At 37.8% G+C, this 21,539-nt stretch overlaps 1 protein-coding gene across 1 annotated transcript in view; it reads right to left on the bottom strand.

Moving 5' to 3' along the window:
• The window catches only part of cxadr (CXADR Ig-like cell adhesion molecule), a 78,216-nt gene that overhangs the window by 15,444 nt on the left and 41,233 nt on the right, over window positions 1-21,539 (bottom strand). Inside the window, exon 2 of the mRNA XM_051685904.1 lies at window positions 6,512-6,681. Within this exon, the coding sequence (XP_051541864.1) occupies window positions 6,512-6,681 (170 nt within the window). The remainder of the gene's footprint in view (window positions 1-6,511; window positions 6,682-21,539) is intronic.

Below are 21,539 nucleotides of genomic sequence, written 5' to 3'. Positions count from 1 at the left end.
AAAACCTTTTACATGTCTAAACCATCCTTTTATTTTGCATTTCCAATTGCCAATCAGGCTCAATCTCAGCAGGCCTACTGTGTGAATCCAGGTGCTGTATATATGAGATTATGGAGCCACAGTGCATGTATAGTGTCATCCACAGTTCCCATCCATTCTTCACTATAATGCAAACACTAATGACCAATGCAGTTTTGTATGGAATAATTTAACTCGTCAGCAGCATCCCACAAACAAGAGAATCATTCACGCTTCACTGTGCCCTAAAGACTCACATGTTCACAATGAATGCAATCGTTTAAAGTTGGGTTCCACATTCAAGACTGCTTCATTGTTTCAGATTGCTGAATATCAAAGAAAATGTTATTTTTCTTCAAAAGGTGGCATGTTTGCAAAAGGTTGCATGTTTGTGTACAGTGTCAAGCCCTCTTCTTTTATCTTGGATCAAAAGTGAGAGATGAAAAAGAAGGGATGTTAGCCAAAACACTGGGCAGTAAGCTGGTCTTTGTTTATAACTCCCCTTTTATTTATTGACTTGTTTAATAGCAGAGCTTTTTTATGGACAATCATTGAAAAACCATAAACCACATCTGATTCAATCTGACACCGACAAGATACCGCAAGCAACACTTGTCATATACTTCAAAGAATTACTGATAAAATGAACTGAATGGTTCCCAGTTTGGGCTAAAGTGAAAAACAATATTGATCAAGGTTCATGAGTAAAACTAGGAAAGCGTTTCCCGGCAAAGACCCTACAGTTTAAAATTACAAGTTGTAATGAAAGCAAACACTCTGAATTACTTATTACTACTAGCTGATTACTTCCACTGTGCAATCAAGAGGCATAATAACAAGCTGACACTGGAGTGCCCTTCAAGATCTATGAGAGAATTATACAAGAAAGCTTCTCTAAATTGCAACCATATTCTTGTCATATTTGCCATTACAAGAGCTATATTGCTTAAATCAATTGGAAAAACTGTGACTATGTAGGTACTGTAACAGCAGCTGCCAAAAGATTATTTGGCTAGTTCCTACTTGGATGCTGATTGTTCAATACAGTGTTCCATCCATGCTAAAATTCACAATATAGTTATAGCATTGACACAAAGCTAGTGCTGTCAGTTGATTAAAATGTTTAATTGTGATTCATTTAATCATTTTTGTAAATCACAGATTTTGAAAATGCTGAAATTTGACACCATATATACTTCTTTCATGTCAAAATGCATTTATTTTCATTTTAGGGGAAAAAACCGAAACAATATATATAATGCTTTATTAACATTTTCCAAACAAAGCCTTCCACAGTATAAAGATAGAAATGCACTAAAATAGCACCAATTCAAGTAACATTACACATTCTCAAAGTCTAAGTGGGAGTTTGACTAATTAAAATCAAGTGTATATGCTGGTTTACGCTGTAAGAAAAATTAATGCATAAAACTTTAAATTAATCACACGCGTTAACGTGCCAATTCTGACAGCTCTACAGAAAACATATTTTCACCATATCACTGTGCAACAACCATAGCGGCTTGTTTTCTGTTGTTGTTGTTGCACAGGAACATTCTAATGTTTTGTCATTATGTCAGGGATTATATCTTCTAGTGGGAGGATGGCACTGAGTAAAATTGTATAGTAAACATTTTTAGTAAAAGACTTTTTAGACTAACATTTTTATTATGTAGTACCGTATTTTCCTGAAATAAAGTCACACCTAAATATTAGTGGTCAAAATGACCAACAAAGATAAGTCGCATCCATGTATAAGTTGCACTGAAAGTAGTTGCGTTTGACAGCGATTTGGAGTTTGTTTGAACAATAATGTTATGATGGGACAGAATATTTAAACTGGTTGCTTTAAGTATTTTTTAAAGACAAAATACTGGGCTACTTTAAAACTACACCGTCTCTGTGATTGACCTTTTCTATGTGTGCAATGTGTGCAAGTTTGAAGTGTGCAATGTGTATGACCGGCCGACATCAAATACATATAAATTATGTAAATAAATCGCTATGGACTATAAATTGCAGGACACTTCAGATTAGGGCTGCACGATTATAACAAAAATCATAATTGTCGATTATTACCCTTTATATTGTAATCGTGATTATTAATGACGATTAATAAATGAAATTACTGTGATGTCACTCAGCAGGCAACCGTGCTTGCAGGTTTTTCAGAACATCAGGTGGTTATGGGCTGCAGTTTATTTTAAGCATTAAATACTGTAATAATGTTTGTTAATGATACTAAAGGTTATTATAAATGTATATCTATGGTTTACAGTGAAGAAATGTATGTAGGTTCTTTCTGAACTATTGAAAAAACCAGTTTTAACTTCAGTCAGTATGCCTGTGTGTCATGTAACAGGTTAATGTATCCACATCCTCACACATTAACCCACTTCCAAAGCCTGAAAAATGAGGCATAAAAATCAAAAACTACCGTCAGACATGAAATGTGTCTTGACTGCATAAATTATTGGTCCACATACAGTAAATAATATTACATATTCAATAGTCAAACTGAACAGCCGATTTAGATTGAACTTCCTTACTGCATTTAAAATACCATATTGTGATCTTGTTCGCATAAGATCATCGTTAAATCATATTTGGCCTCAAATCTGCCACAGCGTTTGCACTTTGGAAAGTAAGATCAGCCTGTTTGCGATTTTGTGCGATTTGTTAACATTTAAATCAACCAACAGCAGTTGTGGTCAAATAGGCATTTATTTGAGCAGACGTGATAACAATGACGATGGTCTGTGAAATTTGAAGTTCAAGACTTTTTCTATGTCCTAAATATCCAAAACAAGCTGACATCAAAACAAGCTACTTTGTAGGTCAGGGATCGTTTTAGTTCTGTCACGTTGCTCGTTTGTGGATTGTTTACCTATGATAAATAATTCAAAATTGTTCACCTTTGTTCTACAGCTTCTTTTCGAGAGTCAGATGATGTTTCTTTAGCACTAATTTTCATGTGCCATTGCAAACCAAAATGAAATATACTGTAAAGCAAGTATCTGGATGTCAGACTATTCAAAACCTGCGCATAAGTATTGGATGTCATTACTGATAGGACTGTACTGTAGACTTACTGTGTCTCTGATTGGCCATTGCTGTTTCATTGCTCAACGCACACGTCTGGAATTGGTTAGAAACTCAACAGCTGCAAAAACACGTTCTAAATAGAAACAATTAACGCAACAGGAGTAGACTTAAACTGAATGCTGTAATCGTCAGTTTTCATGATTATATAATCGTGAGAGCCATAATCGTAATCACGATTAGTTTTTCGATTAATTGTGAGCCCTACTTCAGATGATGAAAAGAAGTGTTACTTATATTCCTGAAAATACAGTAATCATTTAATGAAACCAATAAGGTACTCGAGGCCATGGTATATTGAATACAGTGACAGCTGAAGGGGTTGTTGACACCTTGCTGCGCATCATACCTATAAACAGTTGTAGGTCTTTAGCCTTGACTATATTTACAATATAGCAGACTTTCGTACCTTGCTGCTTACTTTGGTATTACACCATGAAAAACAGCTTACTTATTGCAAAGTACTGGATGAAGCACTAAGTGGGGCACAGTAACTGTTAGATTGGAGATGGAAGTAGCCCCTGTCCAACATTCAACTTCATATAAAGCATTTAAAATGGTGAAGTGGGTCAATGACAAATCGCAAGTGCTGGGGCAAAGCCTGCCAGCACAGGGGGGGAAGAGTTCAGGGTCTATACCCATGAGGAAAACCCAGCAAACAGCAAACTGTGCAACTTAGCAGGGCAGAAATGTAAGGAGAAAGGGAGAACGATAAAAATAGAATGAAAAACTAGGTGTAGACCGACAGAAGAAACAAAGGAGCTTTGAGAAGGAAAAAGATTGAGTACAAAAAGAGAGAGAGCAAGAGGGATAGGAAGAAAGGTGCAAAGATACCAAAGAGAGATCGAATATCTGGGGCTCATGACCCAATTCTGTCCCCAGCTAAATGCATAATCTCTGGAGAGGAAGAGTATGAGGTAATCTCTGCATGAAGGGGCTGTAGCAGATAAACACAGCCCACATACTGTATAGGCCTACATGGGTGCACACTCTACCTGCAAGCCCTGTGTTTCTGTGCAAAAATAGCCCAAAACATTTGCAGAGTAAAGTGAGGGAAACGTTTAATTATTGTCCATATGACAAAGATACGGTTTTGTGTGGATGTAGAGAAAAAAAAAAAAAAGCAGTGTGCTTGCACACAGCTTAACTTTGAATCATAGTGAAGTGAATGTGTAAGCACTTGGACACACACACACAAACATCAATACATGTATTCAACTAACAGTTGCCAAAGCCAATAAAACTCAAGCACATATCCATGTGAGTAAAATCATGACTGCCCACACGAGACACAGAAATTAATCACATTATTTAAGACCTTTATGTTGAGCCATGCAAATATCTATCCAGGGAGCAATTTTTCTGAGCACTAAAACAATAAGACATGTTCATTGAAGTCAACGTGTCTTATTGTTTTAGTCCAATGTTATCTGCTATATTTCCCTCAGCCCCCCCACTCCCCCAACACTGACAGATGTGGCATCCACAAAGTAGCACCTGCTCCGTGCAGATCAAAGCAGGTAAAAAACAGTAATGTAAGAGTCACTTCAAGGTCAATCCCACCAAAAAATATCCATACTTGGCTTCTAAGTGGAGTGGCATGCCCACTAGATAAAGGGTCTGTTCCAAAACTTAGTGAGCTGCCTCGCTGTCTCCTGCCTACATAAGCAGCTATCTTCTGTGGCAGCATCTTTACTGAAATGATGCCACATAAGACACCGATTTGGAAAACGTTTCCATAGGCGGAAGCTCCACGCATAATTTAAATAGCGCTTTAAAACTCGACTCACAACCGATTGCAATACAGGTGATGTGAGATGAACGACGCGATACTCCGAGCATAAATAAGCATAGTACACATGCATTTTGGGACAAATAATCAATTTTTAAATATATTAAATAATTTTTACCTATACTTTTCAGTATTGAATGGATTATATTTATAATGGAAATTTCTCTCGCTTCGTCTGCCATATTGGATTTATTTTTCCACTGCGCTCATCTCGGTGCAATCTGGGATCGCCTACACATCTACGATGATCCCTTAGAATTTGGCAAAACGAGACATCTTTTGAGGCAGCATAATTAAGATACTGTCACGTTTAATGTGTTTTTATTCATGTTTTGTGTTTCATGTCATGTGTTTTTTCATGTTTTGTGTTTGTTTTTTATTTTGAAAAGTAGTTCCATGTCATGTTACTTCCTGTTTCCCTGCCATGACATGTGATTTCCTGTTTCTATGTCAAGTCATGTGATATATCCTGTTTCCCTCTTGTTCATGTGTCTTGTTCCTATTGGTTCATAGTCTTGTTATTAGTTCTGATATGTCACTGGTTCATGGTCATTGTCTTGTTATCTTGTTTATAGTTCTGTCTGTTCATTAGTTGATGTTTCCCATGTCCATGTACTTAAGCCTCATGTTTTCCATTGTGTCTTGGTCAGGTATTGTTAATGTATCGTTGGTTGTCAAGTCAAGTCAGTCTAAACTAAGTCTAGTCCATGTTTATGTTTCTGTTCATGGTTTTTGGTTTTCACGTTTATGAATAAACTGCACTTGGGTCCTTCACATCATCATCGTCTTCATCTGCCTGTCATTGCCAGCTGACGTTACAGATACCTACCTTTTGGAACAGCCTTTGTGTTGTTAGCACGCCTACGATGTCATAAATTGCTGCCTATGAAGGAAGCTCACTAGGTTTTGGACCAGACCCAATGTTTATGCAACTGATTGCATTTGGTTTTATTTCTGTCCATTTTAGCAGACAATGCTGACCAGCTGCAACCCCACTGGATTTACCTCCTGTATTTCAGATACTTAAAAGGTTTAGCTCACCTAAAAATGAGAATTCTGTCATTATTTACTCACCCTCATGTTGTTCTAAATCAGTTTACATTTTTTCCTGGGAAATACAAAAAGAGATGTTAGGCATAATGTGAAGAACTGGGCCTTAGTCACCATTCACTTTCATAGGATCTTTTTCCATACAATGAGTGAATGTTGACTGAGGCAGAGATCTTAATATTCTTCCTAATATATCTTCTCTTGTGTTCCATGGAACAAAGTCATTAGTGTTTGGAACAACATGAGATTGAGTAAATGATGACAGAAATTTGTTGGGTGTCTCTTTAACCTGCGTGACATCCTTGATGACTGTACAGATGGAATGCTATTGTTCTGCATCGCATTATAGAGGCAGTCAAACTAGATTTGCGAGTTTGTTTCTGCTGAAAACAAGAACTTGTGACATAGAGAGAATCAACAGCACAGGGGCGAAGTCAAAACTAAAACTCCCAAAGGCTTTGGAAAATTTGGACATACCAAATATGCTTTCCCCCAGCAAATAGAGATAAATTTTTCTTTCATATACCAACAATCACAATGTCTACTCACCACTTTCTCTTCTTTCTGGTTGTCAGAAGGCTGCAGGCTCCACTCAATGTCCAGAGGCCCAGAATCCTCAGTAGCAAGAGTAAACTCACAGTCCAACTTTAAGCTCTCCCCGCTAGCTTTCTCAATCGACGTTGAACCAGTGGAGGTGATCTGCAGCCCACAGGCTGAACCTGAGAAGCACAGAGATGATGATGCTTTTAGACATAAGAAAACAACAGCTACAAACAACAGTGCTCACAACAGACCCAAGGTGAGAGTTATTAAGTGCAAACATTGCAATGCTATGGTGATAAAGATGCCATGTCTAGTATTATTTCTAAAATAAATTACTATTAAACAAACATAGATTTAAGAAAAACTAAACTAACATTACAGAATATTAAGACCACAGAGAGACCCTGATTCCACCTGGTATTAAGATGCGTTTCCGGTGATCTGATCACATATGGTCAGTCCTAAATACAATGTCTAAACGGGGTCTAAACCATTTTGTGATCGGATCACAAAAACTACATATGAATGTGGTCAAAAATGAATGTATCCACATCGCATTTGAGGTGTAAACGCTAATCCGTCCTGTATGCGTCCCGGCAGCAGTGAAGTACCGCCTCTCACCAGTCAATTAACCGCTGTGCTAAAACAGCAGTTTAAACTTTGCCATTTATGAGCAGCTTTAAAAAAGATCTGAACATTTTAAAACGCGGATACATACACAACCACGAGAGCTTCACGGATCATCTTTAGTGCGTCTGATATCAACACAGATGGGAAGCACGAACACCTGAAGCTTCTTTAATACAAGTAATCCACTAAATAATGGATAATTCTGCTTGACATGTTGTGTTTGAGCTTATATATAATTTACACCGCATCTGGGAGAAACAGCGCAAAGTTTTCTATGCTTTCTTTGTCTTTTCTGACTTTGTTGCACTTTATTATCATGCAGTAACACACTGACAGTGACTGATGTCCTCATGAAACAGAGACCCTCCCCTCCAAATCTGAACACATGTGGTCACAGGAGACGCATTTAAGTGACCAGGTGTAAACAGCCATGTGTCTCACCTGACTACATGTGATCGAATCACCCGAGACACACCTTAATGCCAGGTGGAAATGGGGCCTTACAATGAACCCATCTGTTGCTACTAATAAACGTATTTGTAGTGCAAAACTTAAATCTTTGCCAATGAGACTCATTGCAACTTCAAATCACCACATAAAAAAAACCTTTTTCCGACCAAACACTTTTGTGGTTTGCTTGCAGATAGCTTGAATGGGCACACAGAGAATTTAAATGAGCTTGGAAAACACGATATACTCCATAAACCTCCTTTTGCACTAAATCCATGATAAATTTTAATAAAGATGATGTGTAATTTAACAAAACCTTTATTTTGGCACATAGCACAGTGTTGCTTTTTTTCCTCCTCAGTGCTGTTTAGCATGTCGGGGCTGTCTAGCCGTTTGAGAGGCTTGATTTCCTCCATAGAGTATTAAACTAGAAAATTCTCACTAGAATTCAAATGGGTCACATCAGTTTTGTGGTCTGCACTATGATATTGCGTGCTCCAGAGGTACAGTAGATTAGAGGAAGAACCCAGGAATTGTTCTTTTACCTGCCGTCCACAACCCACTAGTTGAGAATCACTGGTCTACAGCAACCAGCTCTTAAGAAATATGCATTTACATAAAGCCCTATCTTCAATTGTTACATTAGGACTGATTTTTACATGGGAAATGTTTGATCATTAAATGCACCTAAAAAGGCAAATTGTGTTCAAAATAAATATTTAAAGAAACATTCAAGAATTAAAAAAGCCCCAAAGCAGCATGATAGAATGATTATGCCATTGCTGAACTAGGGATAAAAAAGCGCCAAACACACACATACATTCAGGGCTCCAGACTGCAACTAAAATGGTCACAAATGCAACCGAAAATAATTGATTGAGACAATCATTTCAAATCTAGTCGCCATTGGCGACAGTCGGGTTGTGTGTGTTAATATGCAGTTTCGTCAAATATCTTGTGAGTTATTGAATACATTTAGAGTGTGCACCAGTGTGTCTTGTGCCGTTTTTCACCCCTTCTGTTTCTGATGAGCTTGCTGCAACGGAAAAAAAAAATATGCATGCTGACAAAGATAGTCAAATGTTGTCATAACAGAGTATTGAGTAAATGTGCTGACTCATCCCTCAGACCTTCAAGTGATGCACAACTGAAACTTCAGAACTAGAATGTCCAGTTTTTAAAAAAACAATTAAGAACAGGTGGGAGCTCCATTCCCATAGAGAGAAGAATATTGTACAGGATGCCTCTGGATATTAATCTGAGATCAACCCTGTGAGGTTAAAAATAATGCCTTAGTCACGAACAGAGGACTGGCTACAGATCAGCATCTAGAGAGCATTTACAATACAAACAGTGATGAAACCATGGGGTGTGTTACATTGCATTACATAAGGAAGAATCTTTTCAATGTCACACACCTATGAGCGTGTGTAATTTTCCTTATAGGTATCACCGTCAATTTGATTTGCGGGAATTAAAAATATTAAAATGTATATTGCGCAAGGCATACTGATACAAATGAAAGCAGCACAGCAGTCAACAAATTAATACTGCTTGCATGAACCATTCAAAAATCCCCCATTAGCACTAATATATGCTCAAAGTAATGCTTTAAACGAATGGATCCTTTCGTGACCCTGGTTGAAGGCTGCATTTCATTTCATTTTAATTAATATAGCCAGCTCTCAAGCACAGATCAGGGCTGCATGGAGGACATGACTTCATTCAATCACCTAGGCCTATTCTCTCCATCTGGAGCCATAAATCTGGTTCTAAAGCCTGCGCACTGTGCTCCACTGCCATGCTAATCACAACAAGATGCAACTCAACCCTTAATCCTCATAACTCTTAATCATGTAAACAAAATGGTATATAGCAGTTTGCATATGTGATGGAATTCAGTAATCAGTACTCTCTATACCATGCTGTCCTCTCCACCGGCATGAATATAAACTAATCATGGTTGTTCCGAACAATGTGATTTTCACTGCATTAGCAACACACGTGCATTATTACAACATATGTTCAATAAAGTTGACAGATGTGTAGTAGTATTAATATCATAATCATTCAACACCTGATTTTTAATTACCTTAAACAGCACACTGGCAAAATGCATATTCATTTTCAATTCATGCATATTAAACAGAGGCAACAATTTTTAATCTTACATTACAGCGAGGGGCACCTGCAGCTGTACAGCTGTACACACCGTGCGTACCATGAGCACTCCAACTGACCTAAGAAACATTTTCCCTGAGAATGTTTCAGCAATCATGACACGTGTCTCCTATTTCTGTCAGCTGTTTAAAGAGGTCATGACAGGAAGAATTAAATTTTCCTTGATCTTTTGGCATACTGTAAGAGGTCATTTTACTATTAAAAACATATTGCAAGTTTCAGAATTCAAAACGTCCTCCTCATCTCCACAACAACACCTTCTTTACCTTATCACTTCTGTAGCCCACCCATTAGCGATGAACAGTGAGATGGCAAGAGAGCAGGTCAGTCAAGAACAGAAAGCCAATCATAATAATGGGCATTTACTGTCAAGTCTTAAAAAAATAGTTCACCCAAAAATGAAAATTCTCTCATCATTTACTCACCCTCATGCCATTCCAGATGTGCATGACTTTCTTCTGCTGAACACAAACTAAGATTTTTAGATGAATATCTCAGCTCTGTAGGTCCATACAATGCAAGTGAATGGTGATCAGACATTTGAAGCTCCAAAAAGGAGATAAAGTCAGCATAAAAGTAATCCATAAGACTTCAGTGGTTTAATCAATGTCTTCTGAAGCAATCCCGTTGGTTTTGGGTGAGAACAGACCAAAATATAATTTACTGGACATCCTGACAGCAGTCTCCTTGGTAGGGTTGCTCCGATACCAAAATTTTGGCTTCGGTACGATACCAGCCCTGGTACCTCGACATCGATACTAAATCGATACTATAATCAACAAATAAAAGCCTCATATTTTTTATTAAATTACACAGAAAATGACTCGATTAAAATAATTGCATAAAGTCTCACAGATACAAATTATGCGTTTTCCATTTGAATTTTTCTGGATTCCATGTTAAATGTTTTAATTAAATGTTTAATCAAATTGATACATACAGTTTTAATAAAAAAAATTATATATATATATATATATATTTAACCAAACATTGCAATTTTATTTTTGGTAAAATAAAATGCACAACAGAGCTTCACAGTATTAATGAAAACATTAATGAAAAGAAATCTGATTACCTGTAGCACAAGGCTGCTTGCGTTTGTGATATTGCTTACAGATAATAATAATAATACAGCCATTAAATATTACATAATTGTTATTATGAGTATTATTGCTACTTTTTAAATATTACATTTTTATATAGTAGTTATATTTTTCTGTCTTCAATTTCACACATTCATTTGAATTGAGCTTTCATGTTAGCGGGACTTTTATTTTGACAGACCTTTGAGTTCTTCCTGTTTTTACGGGTTAGTTATATCAAGCTTCCCATTAATGCTGGGAGAATCCATCACGACTCTCGAGCTGAAATCTCCGAGCTGCACCCGAGGAGTTTAAGTGTTAACAGCTATTTATACTCTAAACACACTGCATGAAAATTAAACACCAGCAGTGTGTGTTGCGTTTGTGAGGGTGTATGCGCATGCGTGCGCCCGTGTGAGTGTGTGTGGGAATCGTATGACAGAGCAGAGCAGCACCTCTTGTTCATTCTGTAGCATGCAGCGCATGTCACTGTAAATTATTTTATTAAATTACATCCCTCTGCTGTTTAAAGATCACACTTGGCCATATCCAGAGGTTTTTTATTTTTATTTTCAAATTGTCATTGATTTCATCTCAAATTTGTCACATCTCATTTCATTTTGCTAATGACAGCATACTGTAATATGGTATTGAAATGATCAACAAGATAATATCGTACATCTTGGTATCACGGTACTTCGTTAGTACCGGTAAACCATGCAACCCTACTCCTTGGCGATCATGATTTCAAGCACGATTACACTCCAGAAGACATGGATTAAACCACTAGAGTCTGATGATTATGTTTATACTGACTTTAAATGATTTTTGGAGCTTCAAAGGCCTGAGCACCATTCACTTGCATTGTATGGACCTACAGAGCAGAGATATTCTTCTAACGTTGTTTGTGTTCAGCAGAAGAAAGTCATGCACAACTTAGATGGCATGAGGGTGAGTAAATGATAAGAGAATTTTTTTTTGTGTGTTAACAATCCCTTTAATGGAGAAGCAGCACCAAAACAGAGCGTTTCTGACAGAGGGTCAGAACAAGGGTGGATCATGTTTTACAAATATATGACAAAATATATTGTGGAAAAACTTTACTAATATTAAAAGTGAACCTCAAAGAACATATTAAAATAGTAAAAAAAAAAAAAAAAAAAGGCATCTAAAATCAGAACTAGCGATGCCCGATTTACGAATGAATAATTCCTAGTAGGTTCTTTACAGTGAATTGGCCAGACGGGTTTGCCTTGTCAAGTTAAAAAGAACTTCAATTATTAAAAACCCGTCTCGAGACAGCTGCGTCCTGCTCAGGTGTACCGCTGCATCATATCTTGCTTTAAGTGCAAGAATGCATTACTTGGTCAGGTTTTTGTGTTACACTGAGATCAAATCCTGCAGGAGCCCCTGATTAAAGCATCAGCAGTGAAATTTCACAACTGTTTCATTTTAGTAATGAGAAAAAATGTATTGCACAGAATCATTTGGCCATGTACCAGTGTGGATTCTGTACCAGAATCAAAATGCATTTAAAATGCAAGTTCTACATTTGAATACATCACAGTCTCTTTTGAAACGAAAATAAGTTACAGGTGCCATAATCCGTCTTGCATTATCACATGACTGGCCACCATTTTGACTGCCACCAAACAATGTAGACTAACTACTTGCAAAAGGATATAATATTGGAATTGCATCACATTAAACACAAGTATTCGAGTCAAATTCCATATTCAAAAACTTTTATGAGACCATGTTTGAAACAGAGTTGTCCACTTATGTAATCACTGTGTAAAAATATTTCTGCACTTCATGTAAATAAGATTAAGGGAAAGAGGAGATATTAATCTAGAACTGACTCAGGATCTGCTGCCTGTGCAGAAACATAAGCAATACTACTCCACATAAACAACCGATCCAATAAGGTTGATGTTTCTTTTTCATCAAGTTACTGTGTAGGATATCATGGAATGTGAAATTTGTCATAAGGAAGTTTGAAATCTAAAATCATCTTATGCAAGTGTCAAGACCAGATATTGCACCGTGAAAAGGCCACATCTCAAATTTAATGGACCTCACGATAAACAAAAACCAAAGAGAGATAGCACAGCATGTGGGTCTGTGATAAGGAGGCCTTAACTACTAAGAATATCTATCTCTGTCGAGCTACTCTTGACCTCCCCCAGACAAGCATGACAACCAAATCCTACAGGTTTTAAGAGACAGCAGTTTGACCCACAAGTATGAAGCCCACAAGACCACAACTCCACTCTCCTCTCTGTCCCTCATTTTTATCTCTTTCTCTCCCATCCCCTTCCCTCCAAACTCTGCCTCTCTTGTTGGTCCTGTGAGCCCCAGTGCTGGTGATTGTAGACCCCCTTTGTGTGCTCACAATAGGTAGAGAATTCTGTCTCCTGGCAACACAACCTACTGAGAATGCTTGAGGGGGAACAAGAGAAAAGGGGGAAGGTAATGTAGATAAAGAGAGGAGGAGTGAGCCATAAAAACAAAACAAAAATGTGGGGGATGTGGAGTGAGTGGAGAGTAATGTTTTGGTGTGGAGGAAAGAGAGTGGGCATGTTAACAAAAAAAGAAATAACTGATATGGGGTTTACAATCAGTTTTAAATATCAAGGACAATTACAGTCAGCTGCAGCTCAGAAAAACAAATTAAGCCATAAAGTTAATAACAGGTATTTACTGAAACATTCCAATTGGGCATGTGACCTGAATACGCACCCACAAACCAAATCAAGAAAACAAAAACAGAGATAAACACAATAATATAACTTTTAAATGGCAAGCAATTTCCAAACGGCTGTACTTTTGTGGTTGCCCACAGAATTTCTCTGTCATACATTAGGCTGAAAAACTTGTTCTGTGCTAAACAGAATGTGCATTACAAAGTCATCTTATGGTTAGAAAATTAAATGTTAAGAAGTCCAAGAAGGAAGTGATAAAGATTTGGGTTTATAGCTGTTTATGTGGAAAGGCACACACCAACATAAACACAGACCCACAGTAAAGGCTGTCCTGCCTGGTGCTAGGTCACAGTTTAAGCCTTTTTTACTAGGGGTACGTATGAAAGGTACACCAATACTAAACAGTCAAGCTAGGACACACGTATACACTGCTATTTACATTTACGCTTTTAGAGACATGTCTAATGTGTCTTGAAAATTAAGAGGGTGTGGATATTTATTGCATTACACAGAGAAAATACATAACAAATGTGTGTAAATGTGTGCAGGAATGTCTGAATGTGTGCAAGGAAGGTAAAGCAATCAGAGAGAGAGAGATGGGAAGAAAAAGAAGAGTGTGTACACATCAATAGGAGTGTTGGCAATTGAAGGACATTTATAAATTATGAAAATAGGAATAAAATCATGTATGTCACATTTCCATTTCCCAATGTCAATTCATCCAAGCCACACACAGGAAAGCATATATGATACACAATAGGAGAAATATATAGAAGAATCTCTATACTGCTGATAAGAGAGCTCAGTCTGTCCCTCTGGTCTACAGACAATCAGAACAGAGTTAATGTATTTCGAAAGCTAACAAGATTGTTCTACATATTAGCATGCCAGGCTGTTCTGCATGAAGTAAAGCAGACCTTGAATTGTAATTAGGTTGTCACTCGAGAATGGCTGGAGAATACTGTCAAATGGCAAACTGAGCTCTCTATTTCGCTCTCTCAAACTCTTATTTCAGAAGCAGCAGAGAAGGAAGTTATTTTGGGGTTTTGTCAGAAGAAGAACATGATAAAACAGACTGTGACGACTCTACAGAGAGCGTGGCACATATGCCTTTTTTTCATGGGAGGGTGAAGGAAAAGATTAATACTTGAGGATAATTCCCATTTAAAAATCACTGCAGTCTCCGGCTAAGATCACTCATCTCTATACCAATCACAGGCTCTCAGATGAGTAAGAGGAAAGCCTAAACACATTAGCAAAATGAAAAAAGATTTCTTCAAAGAAACAAACACACACACACAAACTAGGGCTGAAAGATTAATCAAAATCAAATCAAAATCGTGATATGACGTAGTGCGATCATCAAACCACAAAGGCTGCGATTTAAATGAATAGTCTGCACGTGCTGCTCGCTGCACTTAAAATATGTGCACAGCAACTGCCTGGCTAAAAAAAAAAGTCGCATACTCTAATATTTTATTGGATAGCCATTAGCTTTGATTGCGGTGTGCATTCATCATGGCATAGTTTCGACAACCTTATGCAATGTCACAACATTTATTTCCGTACAGAGTTGCATTAAGTTTTGGCCAAGATCTTGTATTGATGACGAAAGAGTCAAACCACTCCGTAAAGTCTTCTCCAGCACCTCTCAAAGACTTTCAATGGCGTAAAGGTCAGGACTCTGTGGTGGCCAATTCATGTGTGAAAATGAATCCTCATGCTCCATGAACCACTCTTTCACAGTTTGAGCCCAATGAATCTTGGCATTGTCATCCTGGAATATGCCCGTGCCGTCAGGGAAGAAAAGATCCATTGATGGGATAACCTGGTCATTCAGTACATTCAGGTAGTCGGCTGATTTCAATTTATTGCCGCATAACGTTGCTGAGCCTAGACCTGACCAACTGAATCAACCCCAGATCATAACACTGCCTCCAGAGGCTTGTACCGTGGGCACTATGCATGACGGGTGCATCACTTCATGTGCTTCCCTTCTCACCCTGACGCGCACATCGCTTTGGAATAGGGTAAATCTGGACTCATCAGACCACATGATCTTTCCATTGCTCCACAGTCCAATCTTTATGCTCCCTAGCAAACGGAAGTCATTTTTTTACGATTAGCCTCACTAACAAGTGGCTTTCTTGTGGCCACACAGCTGTTTAGTCCAAATCTTGTAAGTTCCCGTCGCATTGTGCCTGTGGAAATGCTCTTACTTTCACTATTGAACATAGATCATTCAAGATTTTTTTCCAACCACATTTCTTGCACGAAACTGACAGTTCACCACTATCCTTCCAGGTTTTAATAATGCGTTGGACAGTTCTTAACCCAATTTCAGTGATTTCAGCAATCTCCTTAAGTTGTTTTCTTTGCTTGATGCAGGCCAATAATTTGCCCCTTCTGAAACACAGTAACATCTTTTCCACGACCACGGGATACATCTTCCGACATGGTTGTTTAAGAAATGAGAAGCTACACACTGCATCAGTTAGGGTTAAAAGAAGTTTTGCCAGTTGAAACATTAATCACTGCAATAATGATCCAATCATAGGCTCTTAAGTATCCACTTATTTAAATCCAAACGGCAACTTTTTTTTTTTTTGGCCAGGCAGAGTACACACACACACACACACACACAAACACACACACACACACACACACTCCTGTAAAGTAAAATTCTAATATATTTAATAACAAAATAATATATTTAAGAAATATTAATTTCATATTTAATTTAAGCAATAACAATATTTGTGATGTTCTGTTATGCAGCACTTTATTTGACAAAAATAACCAAATGTTTTGGATACTGCTGTGAGGATTTGAAATAAAGCTCTTCATTTAATAAAAATAATGAAATGTTATGTTGAAAAATCGGATTAAAGTTAATTTATTCATTTCATTACACCATTTGGATTATAAAATTGTATTAAACTGTCAAATACTGAATTTCTAAAAAAAAAAAAAGAAGAAAAAAAAAAAAAGGAATTTGGAGAATAAAAAAAAAACTTATTTCATAAGGCCCTAATTCTGTAAGAGCAAAGAAACAGCACACAAAAATATATAGTATATTCCAATTTGACAAGTATTTAAAAAGATACACCTCCTCCATGTGCATTTAATCCAGAAAAAAAAAAAATCTACTTTTCCACACAGTTACACAACTCTCGTTTACTTTTTAAATTCAGTATTGCAGTACTGCTAATACTACTGAATCCTGTATGATAAATTGCTAGCACTTTTTATCATTTTAAGTTGCTTTTGGTATTGCTAAATAAATGTAAATATATTTGTGCATTTCCCACAAATCTGCCTCGTAATAACTGGCATATCTTTACCAGTCTTGTGACTAAATTACCTGGAAATGCAATGAATAAGAAATAGAAGAGAAGGCCAGTGGCCAGCAGTGTGTGGAGCTCACCGTTAACAGATCTCTTATCAGAGATGAGAATCTTTAATCAGCCCCCCTCAGATTCTCTCTCTCTCTCTCTCTCTCTCTCTAAATCCTCAAGGAATAGGATGGCTGTTTATTTATCTCCTTACGTTTATTGTCTAATTAGGTCACTAAGCCATGGGCCACCTCTAGCTCCCCTTTCTCCGCATCTGCTGATCATCAGCTCCCTCCTCCGCTCCTTTCTCTGCCCTTCAGACAAAGAGTGGTGACCTTTCCTTTTCTCTACTCTGATCCCTAACCCTGAGACACACATTTTAATGAATGCACAACCATTTACATTTTCCCTGACCAGTCCCAGATCTACCTCACACCTCCCTCCTTCAACACAAATAATGCACCACTTTCCCCATAGTTGGAATCCCCTTTGTCTATGGCTTAGAGTCTGATTCTTACACTCTGTGGAATAGTTCTAGATGAAGAGACAGCATTGCCTCTGTTCATATGGATCAGAGTCGTTAAAAGTATAAAACTAAAGTTGGTAAAGGATGAGTTACTGTTTAGAGAGAGGGCAGATGGCACAGAATTGATAACAGGAACAGGGCAGAGGTAAAACCACTCAAGGTTTAGAGAGAAGCTGAGCATCACAGGCAACCCAAAATACACATACTGGTTATATAACAATATCACCAGACAACCCAAAACATAAATGAATTATTCTTACTAACAAAGACAGGATAGAAGAACAAAGTATCTGTGAAAGAAAAAATCAAATTTATAGATAAATAAATAACAGAAACTAGGGCCTAGTAAATGTAGGCCAGGTGAGACAAAACAGACTACAGGGATACTGAGGGAGTGACAGGGAAGGGAAATGTCTTATGAGTTTTAGTTCATTGCTTATTGGAAAATACATGTTTTTGCTCTCTGTTGTACTGGGATGTAGGGATGCAAATTGCATTCTCCTGTGTGCTGATGTCAGTCAAAGGAGAAGGGAGATAAATTGGAAAGCCATGGTGTTCAGTCAACTGCCGATATTAAACATATTTATCAATATGTACAGGTGCATCTCAATAAATTAGAATGTCGTGGAAAAGTTCATTTATTTCAGTAATTCAACTCAAATTGTGAAACTCGTGTATTAAATAAATTCAGTGCACACAGACTGAAGTAGTTTAAGTCTTTGGTTCTTTTAATTGTGATGATTTTGGCTCACATTTAACAAAAACCCACCAATTCACTATCTCAACAAATTAGAATATGGTGACATGCCAATCAGCTAATCAACTCAAAACACCTGCAAAGGTTTCCTGAGCCTTCAAAATGGTCTCTCAGTTTGGTTCACTAGGCTACACAATCATGGGGAAGACTGCTGATCTGACAGTTGTCCAGAAGACAATCATTGACACCCTTCACAAGGAGGGTAAGCCACAAACATTCATTGCCAAAGAAGCTGGCTGTTCACAGAGTGCTGTATCCAAGCATGTTAACAGAAAGTTGAGTGGAAGGAAAAAGTGTGGAAGAAAAAGATGCACAACCAACCGAGAGAACCGCAGCCTTATGATTGTCAAGCAAAATCGATTCAAGAATTTGGGTGAACTTCACAAGGAATGGACTGAGGCTGGCGTCAAGGTATCAAGAGCCACCACACACAGATGTGTCAAGGAATATGGCTACAGTTGTCGTATTCCTCTTGTTAAGCCACTCCTGAACCACAGACAATGTCAGAGGCGTCTTACCTGGGCTAAGGAGAAGAACTGGACTGTTGCCCAGTGGTCCAAAGTCCTCTTTTCAGATGAGAGCAAGTTTTGTATTTCATTTGGAAACCAAGGTCCTAGAGTCTGGAGGAAGGGTGGAGAAGCTCATAGCCCAAGTTGCTTGAAGTCCAGTGTTAAGTTTCCACAGTCTGTGATGATTTGGGGTGCAATGTCATCTGCTGGTGTTGGTCCATTGTGTTTTTTGAAAACCAAAGTCACTGCACCCTTTACCAAGAAATTTTGGAGCACTTCATGCTTCCTTCTGCTGACCAGCTTTTTAAAGATGCTGATTTCATTTTCCAGCAGGATTTGGCACCTGCCCACACTGCCAAAAGCACCAAAAGTTGGTTAAATGACCATGGTGTTGGTGTGCTTGACTGGCCAGCAAACTCACCAGACCTGAACCCCATAGAGAATCTATGGGGTATTGTCAAGAGGAAAATGAGAAACATGAGACCAAAAAAATGCAGATGAGCTGAAGGCCACTGTCAAAGAAACCTGGGCTTCCATACCACCTCAGCAGTGCCACAAACTGATCACCTCCATGCCACGCCAAATTGAGGCAGTAATTAAAGCAAAATGAGCCCCTACCACGTATTGAGTACATATACAGTAAATGAACATACTTTCCAGAAGGCCAACAATTCACTAAAAATGTTTTTTTTTTATTGGTCTTATGATGTATTCTAATTTTTTGAGATAGTGAATTGGTGGGTTTTTGTTAAATGTGAGCCAAAATCATCACAATTAAAAGAACCAAAGACTTAAACTACTTCAGTCCATGTGCATTGAATTTATTTAATACACGAGTTTCACAATTTGAGTTGAATTACTGAAATAAATGAACTTTTCCACGACATTCTAATTTATTGAGATGCACCTGTATTTGCTCTGAAATGGCATTAAAGTGATTATTTAAACCAAATTATTATTATTATTATTATTGCTGCTATTATTATTATTATTATTATTATAACATACAATATTAAAGGCATAGTTCACCCAAAAATGAGAATTCACTCATCATTTACTTACCCTTATAACTACCTGGAACATGAACAAAGATTTCATTAAGGGATATACTATACGATGAGTATTTGTCCGTACAATGCAAGTCAATGGGGTCCAAAACTTTCAAGCTCCATAAAGGACATAAAGGCAGCATAAAGTTAATCCAGACAACTCAAGTGGTTTAATCATTGTCTTCTGAAGCGATACAATCGGTTTTGGTTAATAAAACAAAAAACAAAAAACTCCTTGTCCACTTACAGTCACATCTACAGTCTCACTGCAGTCAAATATTACCTTTCATGTAGTGTGTTGTATAGCTGTTTGTGAATGTAAAAAAGTCTGAAAAGTTTCAAAAATCAAAGTGCAAGACAAATGGAGTTATTGACTCCCAAAAGAAAGAACCGATTCTGAACATCTGAAACGAGTCGTTAGTAATTCCAGACTTACTTCCTGTACTAACCCACGTAATTTGGTAACAAAAAACCCGCCTCTGGTCTTCATTGGCTGCTCGCGAACAGCTTTGGCCCGCCCTCAAACACTACAGTAATAGTTGCCGTTGTCGCCATGTCTAGAGGACGCTGTTTTTTGCACTGCCAAAGCAAAACCACTTTGCATATACAACCTTAGGATGAGGATGTAAGGCGTCGGTGGTTAGAGTTAATTTTTAAAACGATACCAAACCAGTTCAACTCCGACCTTCATTTGTGTTCCTGTCATTTCACTGACGACTGAACATGGGGCCGTACCCACTTTATTTGGACCATCTTGCGCCTCTGGATCACAACCTGTAAGTATGATTAATTATTTATGTATATATTTTCTACCGAGTGTTCCAAATACGTAGTTTTGTGTTGTATACGTGTACAGCCAGTGCACGCTGTTAGCCTGTTAGCCTCTGCCATCTGGCTAACTCACGTTATTGTCAAACTACATGTAAACTTACCACTGAGAAATGTCCTGTTCTCGTGGCAATGGTGGTTCGGGTTTATCTTCCGATGCATCATTGTCGGACTCGGGCTCAAATTGGTAAGGTAAAACAGACATTTTTTCAGATGGAGCTTAAACTCTGATATGGTAGGGAGCGTTTCTTTTCTGACGCGCTGTAAGCGGTAGACCAATCACAACAGACTGGGACATCTGACCAATCAGAGCAGAGTAGGCTCTCTGAAAGGAGGAGTTTAGAATGAATCCTTTAGAACGGATCATTGAACGAGTCATTTTTGACACTGGGAAAAAAAGTTAATGCTGCAATTTAAATTATGAGCAAATTAAAGTGTTTTTTGACCTTGGATGCATGTAAATCTATTGTATGAGACCTTTAAAACAAAATTAGGCATGTTTAAAAACCAAAATAGGTGCTCTTTAAAAGGTACACTCGGTAACACTCAATACCTTTTGTCTGACAGCTAGAGGCTTGGGTGCAGCATCATTTAAAATCAATAGTTTTCAGTTTCAGATGCCATTGTAGAAATGTAGTATTCACAGTCAGACATGATTACTTTAATCAATGAGTGAAAGTGTCAAATAACAGGACGGTTACTGAGATTGATTAGTATTTGGCTGGTCATGTGATTCTAACATGGCAGCCCCCATGTGCAGACCCTCTCCATGTAGAATAAAACAGCTTTTATAAGATTACTGCTATGACTGGAGTCTTCATTTTAATGTGAGTGCTCATCATTTCCTACATACACTGGTGGCCAAAAGTTTGGAATAATGTACAGATTTTGCTGTTTCTGAAGGAAATTGGTACTTTAATTCACCAAAGTGGCATTCAACTGATCACAAAGTATAGGCAGGACATTACTGATGTAAAAAACA

The sequence above is a fragment of the Myxocyprinus asiaticus genome, chromosome 43, assembly GCF_019703515.2.
Source record: "Myxocyprinus asiaticus isolate MX2 ecotype Aquarium Trade chromosome 43, UBuf_Myxa_2, whole genome shotgun sequence".
Lineage (NCBI taxonomy): Eukaryota > Metazoa > Chordata > Actinopteri > Cypriniformes > Catostomidae > Myxocyprinus > Myxocyprinus asiaticus.
The sequence above is the reverse complement of the archived record's forward strand: the minus strand, read 5'-3'. Positions and strand labels throughout refer to the sequence as shown.